Raw genomic sequence first — 12516 nt, 5'->3', positions numbered from 1 at the left:
ATCTTCTATTTCTTTCTGGTTCAGTTTTGGAAAGTTATACTTTTCTAAGAATTTGTCCATTTCATCCAAGTTGTCCATTTTATTGGCATAGAGCTGCTGGTAGTAGTCTCTGATAATTCTTTGTATTTCAGTGTTGTCTGTCGTGATCTCTCCATTTTCATTTCTAATTTTGTTAATTTGGTTCTTCTCTCTTTGTTTCTTAATGAGTCTTGCTAATGGTTTGTCAATTTTGTTTATTTTTTCAAAAAACCAGCTTTTAGCTTTGTTGATTTTTGCTATGGTCTCTTTAGTTTCTTTTGCATTTATTTCTGCCCTGATTTTTTAAGATTTCTTTCCTTCTGCTAACCCTGGGGTTCTTCATTTCTTCCTTCTCTAATTGCTTTAGGTGTAGAGTTAGGTTATTTATTTGGCTTTTTTCTCTTTCTTGATGTAAGCCTGTAATGCTATGAACCTTCCCCTTAGCACTGCTTTTACAGTGTCCCATAGGTTTTGGGTTGTTGTGTTTTCATTTTCATTCATTTCTATACATATTTTGATTTCTTTTTTGATTTCTTCTATGATTTGTTGGTTATTCAGAAGCGTGTTATTTAGCCTCCATATGTTTGAATTTTTAACAATTTTTTTCCTGTAATTGAGATCTAATCTTACTGCACTGTGGTCAGAAAAGATGACTGGAATGATTTCAATTTTTTTGAATTTTCCAAGACCAGATTTATGGCCCAGGATGTGATCTATTCTGGAGAAGGTTCCGTGTGCACTTGAGAAAAAGGTGAAGTTGATTGTTTTGGGGTGAAATGTCCTATAGATATCAATTAGGTCTAGCTGGTCCATTGTGTCATTTAAGGTTTGTGTTTCCTTGTTAATTTTCTGTTTAGTTGATCTATCCATAGTTGTGAGTGGGGTATTAAAGTCTCCCACTATTATTGTGTTACTATTAATTTCCTCTTTCATACTCGTTAGTGTTTGCCGTACATATTGCGGTGCTCCTATGTTGGGTGCATATATATTTATAATTGTTATATCTTCTTTTTGGATTGATCCTTTGATCATTATGTAGTGTCCTTCTTTGTCTCTTTTCACATCCTTTATTTGAAAGTCTATTTTATCTGATATGAGTATTGCAACTCCTGCTTTCTTTTGGTCTCCGTTTGCGTGAAATATTTTTTTCCAGCCCTTCACTTTTAGTCTGTATGTGTCTCGTGTTTTGAGGTGGGTCTCTTGTACACAGCATATATAGGGGTCTTGTTTTTGTATCCATTCAGCCAATCTTTGTCTTTTGGTTGGGGCATTCAACCCATTTACATTTAAGGTAATTATTGATAGGTGTGGTCCCGTTGCCATTTACTTTGTTGTTTTGGGTTCATGTTTATACAACCTTTCTGCATTTCCTGTCTAGAGAAGATCCTTTAGCATTTGTTGAAGAGCTGGTTTGGTGGTGCTGAATTCTCTCAGCTTTTGCTTATCTGTAAAGCTTTTAAATTCTCCTTCATATCTGAATGAGATCTTTGCTGGATACAGTAATCTAGGTTGTAGGTTATTCTCTTTCATTACTTTCAGTACGTCCTGCCATTCCCTTCTGGCCTGGAGGGTTTCTATTGATAGATCAGCTGTTATCCTTATGGGAATCCCTTTGTGTATTATTTGTTGTTTCTCCCTTGCTGCTTTTAATATTTGTTCTTTGTGTTTGATCTTTGTTACTTTGATTAATATGTGTCTTGGGGTGTTTCGCCTTATTTTTAAAATAAATTTTGTTTTCTTATGCTTTAGAGATGTATACAAAAATACTTAAGGATGAAATGAAATCCCATTGTCTGGGATTTGCTATTTGCATAGGGGGGAAAGTAAGTGGGGATATCCATGATACAAGATGATGGTTGTTGAAGCAGGAGGATGTGGATTCCTCTTATTATACTACTCTATTTACTTTTTCTTACGTTTGAAAATGTCTTTAACAAAAAAAGGTTTTTTAAAAATCAAGAATGATATATAGCTGAGATGGTAAAAACAAATACAATGAATGAAACAATAAATGTTCGGAAGAAATGTCAAGAGGCTAGAATTCTGGGTCAAATTGAGACAAAATGCAACAAGGAAGGCTATATCGCTCTATTTGGTTCCAAAACACCAAGAGAATGTACAAAATGGACAAACCTATAGGAGTAGCTCCTTTAAAAAAAAAAAGAAAGAAAGAAGTTTAAAATTCTAATACACAGCAAAATCAGCAAGTAACACCCACAATCTAAAGTAACCCCCAGGATGTATTAATAGAAGTAAAGAGTTTTAAAAAGGGGGATATGCGTTTAGTCACTAAGTCAAGTCCAGCTCTTTGCAACCCCATGGACTGTAGTCTGCCAGGATCCTCTGCTCATGGATTCCCCAAGCAAGAATACTGGAGCATGTTGCCATTTCCTCCTGCTCCAGTATCTATCCCTGGGTCAGGAAGTGAGTCTCCTGCACTGGCAGGCAGATTCTTAACTGCTGGAGCCACCAGGGAACCCCCTAAAAAGGGGGATGGGGCACACAATAGGCTGCTCTTCCATGAGATACCAGGCTTACACTTGCTATTGTTTGCCTTCTAAGAGGGCCATACTTAGATACTTGAATCTATGTCACATGAGGAATGGATGTGGGACCTAGGGATGTCACGTAGGAAAAAAGATGGAAAAAGGCGATGTGATACTAGTCTACAAATTTCTGAACTCGTTGCCTTTCCCCTTTAATCTATTTTGCTTCATTACTATTTTGTAAAGGGTGTCACCATCTATATAGTCACCTAAGCCAATAAGCTGAGAATAATTCAAGATGCCTCCCTCTGTCTCAAATTCCACTTCTAGATAAAAATGTCTCTTAAAATTCTTCCTGTCCCTCCTGTTCAATGTGGACACTTCCCCTGCTCCATTTACTCCTCCTTCCTCCAGTATCCCTATTTCCCTCTGGGAACCACTCCCAACTACACAGTGGGTCAGCATAGTCTTTCTACCCAGAGCACTGCAAATAACTTTACTCAAGTCAATAAAATGGATGGATATATTAGCTGGAACTACTGGGAAAGAACTGGGGGTGGGGGGATAAAAGTGAGATGGGAGAGAAGGAAGAGTTCAAAAGAAAAGAAACATTCTTTCTCTGAACTATTAAATGTGAGGTAATATCTGGAACTGTTGCAACTATTGTTGCTACACTGAGAGACAGAGCCAACATGAGAAGAAACCCAGAAGTAAAAAGAACAAAGAAAACCAGACAGAAGTCCTGATGGGGTTGTGAATCTCTGGATCAAACCAACAGGAGGCCAATCTTAACACAAAGTCCTTTCATGTGCACTAATCAACACATCCTCCTTTCAACTTGACAACTCAGCTGAATTTTCTGTTACTTATCACTAGAATCCTAAACTGAAGGGCCCAAAGACACTGGCTTAATGATGTTCATGATGTCTCAAATGGACTACTGCAACATTATTTTCCCTGAAGAAACCCTCACTGATACAGCTTCTACACTGTTGTCAAGATGTCCTTTCAGATTTAAGTTTCTCTTCTACTAACAAACTCACAATGGCCTCACCTATCTTTAGAATAATATCCAAACTCCTTAAGTATGGCATGAAAAAGAATCTTTACAATTTGGCACCTGGTCTCATCTCTTACAACTCTAAAGCTATTTCAAAGCTCTGGGTGTTGATTTTGCTGTGTTCCCTCTGCCTGAAATATTCTTCTTAATCTGGCTAATAAAAACACGTTAGAATTACCTCCTCAATTTAGTAAAAAAAAAAAAAAAAAAGCAAGGTTTTAACATCCAAAAATCAATTATGTAATGTATCATATCCATAGAATGAAGGACAAAAACCCCATGGTCACTTAACAGACAGAAAAAGCACTTGACAAAATTCAATTCAATCCCTTCATAATAAAAATACTCAACAGACCCCCTTTTTAAAATTCTTTAGTTCTATTAATGCATCCATAGCTAGCAGTATCCTTAATGGTATGAAAGCTTTCTTAAGATTAGGAACAATTAAGGATGTTCACTCTTCACTATTTCTATTTGACACTGTCCTAGAGGTTCTAGCCCCGGAGAAGGCAATGGCAACCCACTCTAGTACTCTTGCCTGGAAAATCCCATGGACATGGGCGAAGGAGCCTGGTAGGCTACAGTCCGTGGGGTCACGAAGAGTCGGACACGACTGAGCGACTTCACTGTCACTTTTCACTTTCATGCATTGGAGAAGGAAATGGCAACCCACTCCAGCATTCTTGCCTGGAGAATCCCGGGGATGGGGGGAGCCTGGTGGGCTGCCATCTATGGGATCTCACAGAGTTGGACATGACTGACGTGACTTAGCAGCAGCAGAGGTTGTAGCCCAGGCAGTTAGGCAAGAAAAAGAAAAGGCCTGTAGGTAGGAAAGAAAGAAGTAACACGATCTCTGTTTGTAGACAACATGATCATTTACCACAGCCAATAAACAATTCAGCAAGTCTACAGAATACAGTATTAATACACAAAGACTGTGTTTCTAAAACTGAGTAATGAATAATCTTAAAATTAATAAAATAATTCAATTTACAATAACATCAAAAAGAATAAAATACTTAGGAATATACTTAACAAAAGAATTCTTGTACACTGAAAACTACTGAAAGTCGCTCAGTTGTGTCCGACTCTTTGCGACCCCACAGACTATATAGTCCATGGAATTCTCTAGGTCAGAATACTGGAGTGGGTAGCCTTTCCCTCTTCCAGGGGATCTTCCCAACCCACGGATTGAACCCAGGTATCCCAAATTGCAGGCGGTTTCTTTACCAGCTGAGCCACAAGGGAAGCCCAAGAGTACTGAAATGGGTAGCCTATCCCTTCTCCAGCAGATCTTCCCAGTCCAGGAATCAAACTGGGGTCTATTCATTGCAGGCGGATTTCTTTACCAACTGAGTTATCAGGGAAGCCTGAAATCAATTAAAGACCTAAATAAATTTTTTAAAATCCTATTCATAGATTAAAAGACTTATTGTTATTAAGATGGCAATACTCTTCAAAATGATTTAGATTCCACACAATCAAAATCCCAGCTGGTTTTTGCAGAAATTGACAAGCTAATCCTAAAATGTGTATGGAAATCCTGAGCCACAGCACTCAGAAATCAATCTTGATAATAAAAGAACATAGTATGGAGACTTAACAATTTATGATCTCAAATTTACAAAGCTTCAGTAATCAAGGCAGTGTGGTACTGACATAAGGACAGGTATATATTCTATATCTGATTTTTATCAATGGGACAGAATTGAGACTCCAGAAATAAGCTCTCACACTTAGTCAACTGAATTTCAACAAGGGTGTTAAAAAAACTCAATGTAAACAGAATATTCTTTTCAACAAATAATGCTAGGATAACTGTATATCCATATGAAGTTGGACTTTTCCTCATATCAAAAGCAAAAATTAACTCAAAATGGATCAAAGGATTAAATATGAGTAAATACTATAAAACTTGAAGACATGGGCATAAATCTTCATAACCTCGGATCTGGCAATTATATTTTTAGATCTGACACCAAAAGCAGAAAAGAAGAAGGTAAATAAGTTAGACTTCATCAAAATTAAAAACTTTCCTTAAGAGGACACCATCAAGAAAGTGAAGAGTTGAAGAAAATATTTGCAAATCACATATCTGATAATGAACTTGTAACTAAAATACATAAAGAATTCTTATAATTCAACAATAAAGAAACCCAATTTAAAAATGGGCAAAAGTCTGAACAGACATTTCTCCAAGTTGTTACACAAACGGCCTATAAACACATGAAAATATATTAAAGTTGTTAGTCATCATGGAAATACAAAAAAAAAAACAAAAAAACCCACAATAAGATAGCACTTCACACCTGTTAGGATGGCTATAAGAAAAAGGCTGGCAATAACAAATGTTGGAGAGTATGTGGAGAAATTGGAATCCTCACACATTAACGGTGGGAATGTAAAATGATGCAGATACTTTGGAAAACAATCTAGCAGTTCCTCAAAACTGCTCACAGAGTAATAATATGAGCGAAATTCCACTCTTAGTTCCAGCCACACTAAAATGTTCACATTTCCCAAATGCATATATTCAAGAGAAATGAAAGCATATATCCACACAAAAATGTGTACACAGATGTTAACAGTGGCATTACTCATAATCATCAAAACCCCAAATGCCCAACTAATAAATGAATAAAATGTAGATGGAATATTCCACATAATGGAATATTATTCAGCCATGAAAAGCAATGAAGCACTGATACACGCTACAACATGGATGAAACTTAAAAACATGCTATGTGAAGGAAACCAGTCACAAAAGATCACACATTGTATGATTCCATTTACATGAAATGCCCATAGCAGGCAAATCTATAGACAGAAGATTAATGGTTGCCTAGGAAGCTCCAATACTTTGGCCACCTGATGCAAAGAACTGACTCATTAGAAAAGACCCTGATGCTGGGAAAGACTGAAGGCAGGAGAAGGAGGGGACGAGAGAGGATGAGATGGTTGGATGGCATCACCGACTTGATGGATATGGCTTTGAGCAAACTCAGGGATTGTTCTGAATGAAGGACAGGGAAGCCTGGTGTAGTTCATGGGATCACAAAGAGCCAGGCACAACTGAATGACTCAACTGAACTGAAGGCTGAAGGGGTAGCGGTGGGGCTAAAGATGGCTAAAGATGGTTTGGAGGGGGGCGGGAATGATAAAGTGTTCTAAAATTGATAGCAGTGATGATTGCACAACTCTGTGACCATGCTAAAAACCAGTCACACGCTTTTTTTTTTTGCTTACTTTTTTATTGATGTATAGTTGATTTACAATATTATTTCAGATGTACAGCACAATGATTCCACATTTTGCAGATTATACTCCATTATAGGTTTTTTACAAGATAATGGCTATAATTCTCTGTGCTATACAGTATATCCTTGTTGTTTATCTATTTTATATTTAATACATAGTAGTTTTCATCTGTTAATCTCATACCCTTAATTTACCCCTCCCCTCTTTCCTCTCCTGTTTGGTAACCACAAGTTTATTTTCTATATCTGTGGTTCTGTTTCTGTTTTGCATACACATTCATGTTATTTTTTAGATTTCACATATAAGTGATATCACATAGTATTTGTCTCTGACTTTTTTCACTAAGCGTAATATTCTTAGGCCCATTCATATTGCTGCAAATGGCTACTTCTTTTTCTAAAATTTATTTTTAATTGGAGCATAACTGCTTTACAATATTGTGTTGGTTTCTGCCATATGCCAACATGAATCAGTCATAGGTATACATATGTCCCTTTCCTCTTGAACCTTCCTCCCGCCTCCCACCCATCCCACCTCTCTAGGTTGTCACAGAGCACGGGGTTGAGTTCCCTGTGTCATACGTAAATTTCCACTGGCAATCTATTTTACATATGGCAGTGTATATATGTTTGCATGCTATTCTCTCAATGTGTCCCACCCTCTCCTTCCCCCATTGTGTCTACAAGTCTGTTCTCTATGTCTGTGTCTCCAATGATGCTCTGCAAATAGGTTCATCAGTACCATCTTCTAGATTCTATGTATATGCATTAATATATGATATTTGCTTTCCTCTTTTTGACTTACTTCACTCTGTAAAATAGGCTCTAGGTTCATCCACCTCATTAGAACTGAGTCAACTGTGTGTCCTTTTATGGCTGAGTAATATTCCATTGTGTATGTGTACCACAGCTTCTTTACCCAAGCATATGTTGATGGACATCTAGGTTGCTTCCATGTCCTAGCTATTATAGTGCTACGATGAACACTGGGGTACATGTGTCTTTTTCAACTATGATTTCCTCAGGGTATACACCCAGCAGTGGGATTGTTGGGTCACATGGTAGTTTCTTTTTTTTTTTTAATGTGGTAAGCATATGTTTCATTTTATTAAAATGCATTTACCAAATTGTTTTCCAACGTGGTTGTACCATTCTACATCATTACAAGCAATATGCGAGTTTCAGTTGCTTTGCATCCTCATCAGCACTTGGTATGGTCAGTGCATATGGTAGTTTTATTCCTAGTTTTTAAAGGAACCGCTATACTGTTTTCCATAATGACTGTATCAGTTTACACTCCCACTAACAGTGCAAGAGGCGTCCCTTTTCTCCACAGCCTCTCCAGCATTTATTGTTTGCAGATTTTTTGATGATGGACATTCTGACCAGAACTGATTCATTGGAAAAGACCCCGATGCTGGGAAAGAGTGAAGGCAGGAGGAGAAGGGGACGACAAAGGATGAGATGGTTGGATGGCATCACCGACTTGATGGACATGAGTTTGAGTAAACTCCGGGAGTTGGTGATGGACGGAGAATCCTGGAGTGCTGCAGTCCATGGGGCTGCAGAGTCAGACACGACTTAGTGACTGAACTGAACTGATTCTGACGAGTGTGAGTTGATACCTCATTGTAGTTTTGATCTGAATTTCTCTAATAATAAGCGAGGTTGAGTATCTTTTGATGCAGTCACACAGTTTCAACACATGAACTGCATGGTATGTGAATTATATCCCAAGAAAGCTATTACCAAAATAAAAAAAAAAGAAAAGGGTCTTCTCTTCCATAACACTTTTCTTGAGACACCAATAAAACCAACCATTCTAACATGTGTCTCCTCCTTTCCCTGCAAGGATTTGAGTACCTGCAATTGATACTTTTTTGCACTTATTCAATGTTTTTTTCCCCTATACTAAACTGTGAGTTCCTCAAGCCAGGGATTTGGCTTTTTTTTTTTTTTTAAAGAATTAAACAGTATTTATATACTGTGTGTAAGCTATGTTAAAGGGTACATCATTAATATTTGCTAAAGACTATCTTAATGGATGTCATGTGGAAAAGGGACAATGCTCATTTTATATATGCCAATGGGCAGAGATGGAAGATATAATGACACAATTTTAAGACACGGATGACATGAATTTTCAAATAATCAGGTCTATCCCTTTCTGCAGAGCAGGGGTTTCTGGATTCTGTGGTTTCTCTGAGTTGATACTCAAATTCTTGATGTATGTACAAAAAGTATGGGCATTTTTCCTGGGGGAAAAATCAATAATTTTCACTAGATTCTTAGAGGGATAATGGTTAGAGGTTATAATGGATAACCCAATGATGGTTAGGAATCACCATTTTTAAAATGTCAGTGTACCAAGACAAGGATTTTAGTTAGCAAATTTCAGTTACTGGAATACATCATTTAAGGTAGGCTTTTACATAGATTATGGTGGCTCAAACAGTAATGAATCTGCTGCAATGTAGGAGACCTGGATTCGATCCCTGGGTGGGGAAGATCCCCTGGAGAAGGGAATGGTCACCCACTCCAGTATTTTCGACTGGAGAATTTCACGGACAGAGGGGCTATCTGCAGGCTGCAGTCCATGGGGTCGCAAAGAATTGGACACGACTGAAAAACTAACACTAACTTACTTTTACCTAGATTATACTACTTTGGTAATGAATGCAAAAAGAGCATTTTATTCATTTAAAAATACTGACGGTCCAGTATATGCCAACTGCTAAAGAAATGGCTTACACTCTACAAAGCAGAGACGAGACAAAAAAGAAAAAAAAACAGTAAAATATATAAGAAAATGTCATTTGATACAATAACGCCTTCAATTGAGAAAATAAAACATGGTGGAATAGGAAATTATGAGAGTGTAAAGAGTGACTTTAGTTAGAGTCATCAGGGGAAGTCTCTGAAGAGATTACATTTAAGCTGAGCAATGAGAAGGGCGCCGAGGAACTAACATTTCAGGAATGAAGAGAACAGAAACTGTAAAGTTTCTAAGGTTAAGAACACTATTATTACTTGAGTTCTTAGGAGAAAAAGCCATCTCTGATCGTCTCTCTATACAACATTTAGAAGAGTATCTCCCACCTGCATTGAAGAGAACTTATTCAAGACAATTCAGCATGATGAAAATTTAACATGATAATACACTATTGTAAATGAATCTTTAACTGCTTAGGGTCATCGTGAATTTACTCTTCATCATCATCAGACAAAGTGAGTAAAACCTTTAGAGTTTTGTAATAAGAGAAAAGAAAAAAAGAAAAAGAAAACTCAACAAATGAGGTAGTTTGCTTTTTTTTTTTTTCAAGAAGTTTCTCCCAGGGAGATAATTTTACAAACATAAAGACTATCAAGCAAAGTCTATGAACAGAATTCTGGGTTGGATCTGCCCTTCACCCCTAGAGCCTGGTGTTTTGCATTTCTTGTATTTATAATCTATGATGTACAAGAGGGTGGAGTTACAGTCAATGTGCACAAATCAGAGGGAATTGAGTTCAAGGAGCTGTCCAACATCAACAGGTTGAATACTAGTGGAAGCACGAAAACTGTAAAACCGTGTCTCAAAGATGTTATACAGACAATTTCCAGAAGAAAGTTACCAGAACTTCACAATCTACAGAGAACTGTGCTAGTTCCTTCTCCTAGTCTTTGGCAGTCCTGCCCTGTTCCTGCCCTGTTACACTCACCCATTATGCAAACGCCCCAGAATGCAAACCACAGGGTGGATTTTTAACCACCACATACATCATGCCAGTAACAAAGGATTAACAAATACTTGTTCAGGTAACGGGACACAGAATCATGTTCATCTCAGTAACTGAAAATCGGATTGTTAAAGTCTTCAAATTATATTTACGAAGACACAAAAAGAGCCTGAAGCAGTGAGCACTCGACACCAAACTGAAAATACACAAGAAATTAAGGTTAACAATACCCAGTCCAACTATTTCATTAGAAAGCACGAGAGAAAGCACACGGACACCCTAACAAGGGGAATTCAAGTGGGAGCCCTCCTGACTCAAAGCGCTTGGGCAGATAGTTGACTAGTTGAGTTAGGCCAACGAGGGGAAGGGGTGAGAGCACCCGGAGAGAGCGTCCAGGCTCGTCTGCGCGCGCTCCTGCAGGGGAAGGCCTGGAGGGATCTGGTCCGGCCGCTGCCCGCTGGGGCCAAGAGTACCCTAGCGCTTGGCACCTCCCAAACTCCGCGGGGCCGGAGACCCCCCCGCGGCCCTCCCTCCAGCAGGGCTCTCGGCGCTCGAGCTCGCCCTGCGGCTCGGGGTGGCGGGCCCGGCCCGCGCTTACCTTCGGGCGCCGGCGGCGGCTCCTGCCGCTTTCCGCGGGACAGGAAGGCCTTGGGCAGCAGCAGCGACACAGCCAGGACGAGGCCCGAGGCCAGGGCCACCCTCTGCACCGTGGAGTACGCCATGACCGCCCACCCCCGCCGCAGGTGCGGGCTCCCGCCGGAACCGGAACCGCAGCGCCCGCGGCCTCCGCCGACCCCACCGAGCGCTGCGCGGACGGCGCCGCGCGAGGGACACGCGAGCGCGGCGCGTGGGGCTAACTCGCTCCTCCCGCGCGGTCCCCAGGTGCGCTGAATGGTACCCGCGCCCTCTCGTTCGTACCAGCTAGAAACTCCTCCCTGTAACCCACGCCCACAGGGGCGTTCTACACCTAAACTACGGTTGGCCGCGCCCTTCCTTTCATCCCCATCACTACACTGCTCACTCCCCTCCTCAACCGCCCATCAATTAACTGGTTAAGCTTCCAGCCCCTCAGGCCTCGCGCATTCATTCTCCATCTGCAGCCCAAGGTGATAATGCTAAAACTCAGGTGTAATGCGTTTAAAGCTCTCCATAGCTTCAAATCTTTGAAAAACTCCCCTTTATTCTCATATAAAGGTCCAACTGCTTTCTGTGACCTCAAGGCCCTCCCTGATCTGGCTTTACCAATGCACCGTTCAAACTAGATCATTTGCTATTTCCCTAACATATTTCTTGCTTTCCGGGAATCTTTGCTTTATCCTGCTCACACTGCCTGGAAAATTCCTAACACATCTCCACTGCTAAAAACTTCTCTGAAGAATAGCTGAAAAGTACTGCCTTCATGAAACATTTTTAGCCAGCTTCTCCTTCCTCTGTGTCCCCACAGTCCTTGTCACTGTCCTTATGAATTTCTTTAACAAACATTCTTTTGGTTCTTACTTGGTATCAATCACAGAAATGGCACTACAGAGTCTGATGAATAACATAGGTTCCCTGTAGGGTAGATAATCATAGAAACAAGAAAATGCAGCAAGTATTCCGGACTCTAGATTACTCAGTTCACTGAAAGGAGGAGAAATAAGGCAAGAGCTTCTGAAAGTAGGTGAAATTAGAGTGAGTGTTTAAAGAATGAGGAAGTTACTAGGCAGACAGGTGAGAGGAGTTCGAAGGATAGTACAGGAAAAGGTTGCAAAGAAAGCAAAGGCATGAAAGCTTGAAGCTTCCTTATGTGCTGTGAAAACTATTAGTAATTCATTTTGGTTGTAATTCATTTAGGGTCAGTGACATAAAGTGATAAGGCAATATAAGCAGGAACTAGGTTATGAGAAGCTTAGATATAATTCCCAGTTAAATATGGCAGATGAAGGGCTTCCCAGGTGCTCCTAGTGGTGCAGGAGTACCACTATGGTGTTCGTGCC

At 39.7% G+C, this 12516-nt stretch overlaps 1 protein-coding gene across 3 annotated transcripts in view; it reads right to left on the bottom strand.

Annotated features, from left to right (window-relative positions):
- The window catches only part of RIC3 (RIC3 acetylcholine receptor chaperone), a 62739-nt gene extending 51392 nt beyond the window's left edge, over positions 1 to 11347 (bottom strand). The window contains exon 1 of one of the 3 annotated variants that reach the window (XM_043481716.1): positions 11139 to 11347. In XM_043481716.1, coding sequence (XP_043337651.1) covers positions 11139 to 11262 — 124 coding nt within the window. In that variant the 5' untranslated portion in view covers positions 11263 to 11347. The remainder of the gene's footprint in view (positions 1 to 11138) is intronic. The other 2 variants (XM_043481714.1, XM_043481715.1) reach the window with 2 other exon arrangements.
- Positions 11348 to 12516: the final 1169 nt, after the last annotated feature.

This window comes from Cervus canadensis, chromosome 11 (genome assembly GCF_019320065.1).
Source record: "Cervus canadensis isolate Bull #8, Minnesota chromosome 11, ASM1932006v1, whole genome shotgun sequence".
Lineage (NCBI taxonomy): Eukaryota > Metazoa > Chordata > Mammalia > Artiodactyla > Cervidae > Cervus > Cervus canadensis.
This window is presented reverse-complemented; position numbering and strand designations above follow the sequence as displayed.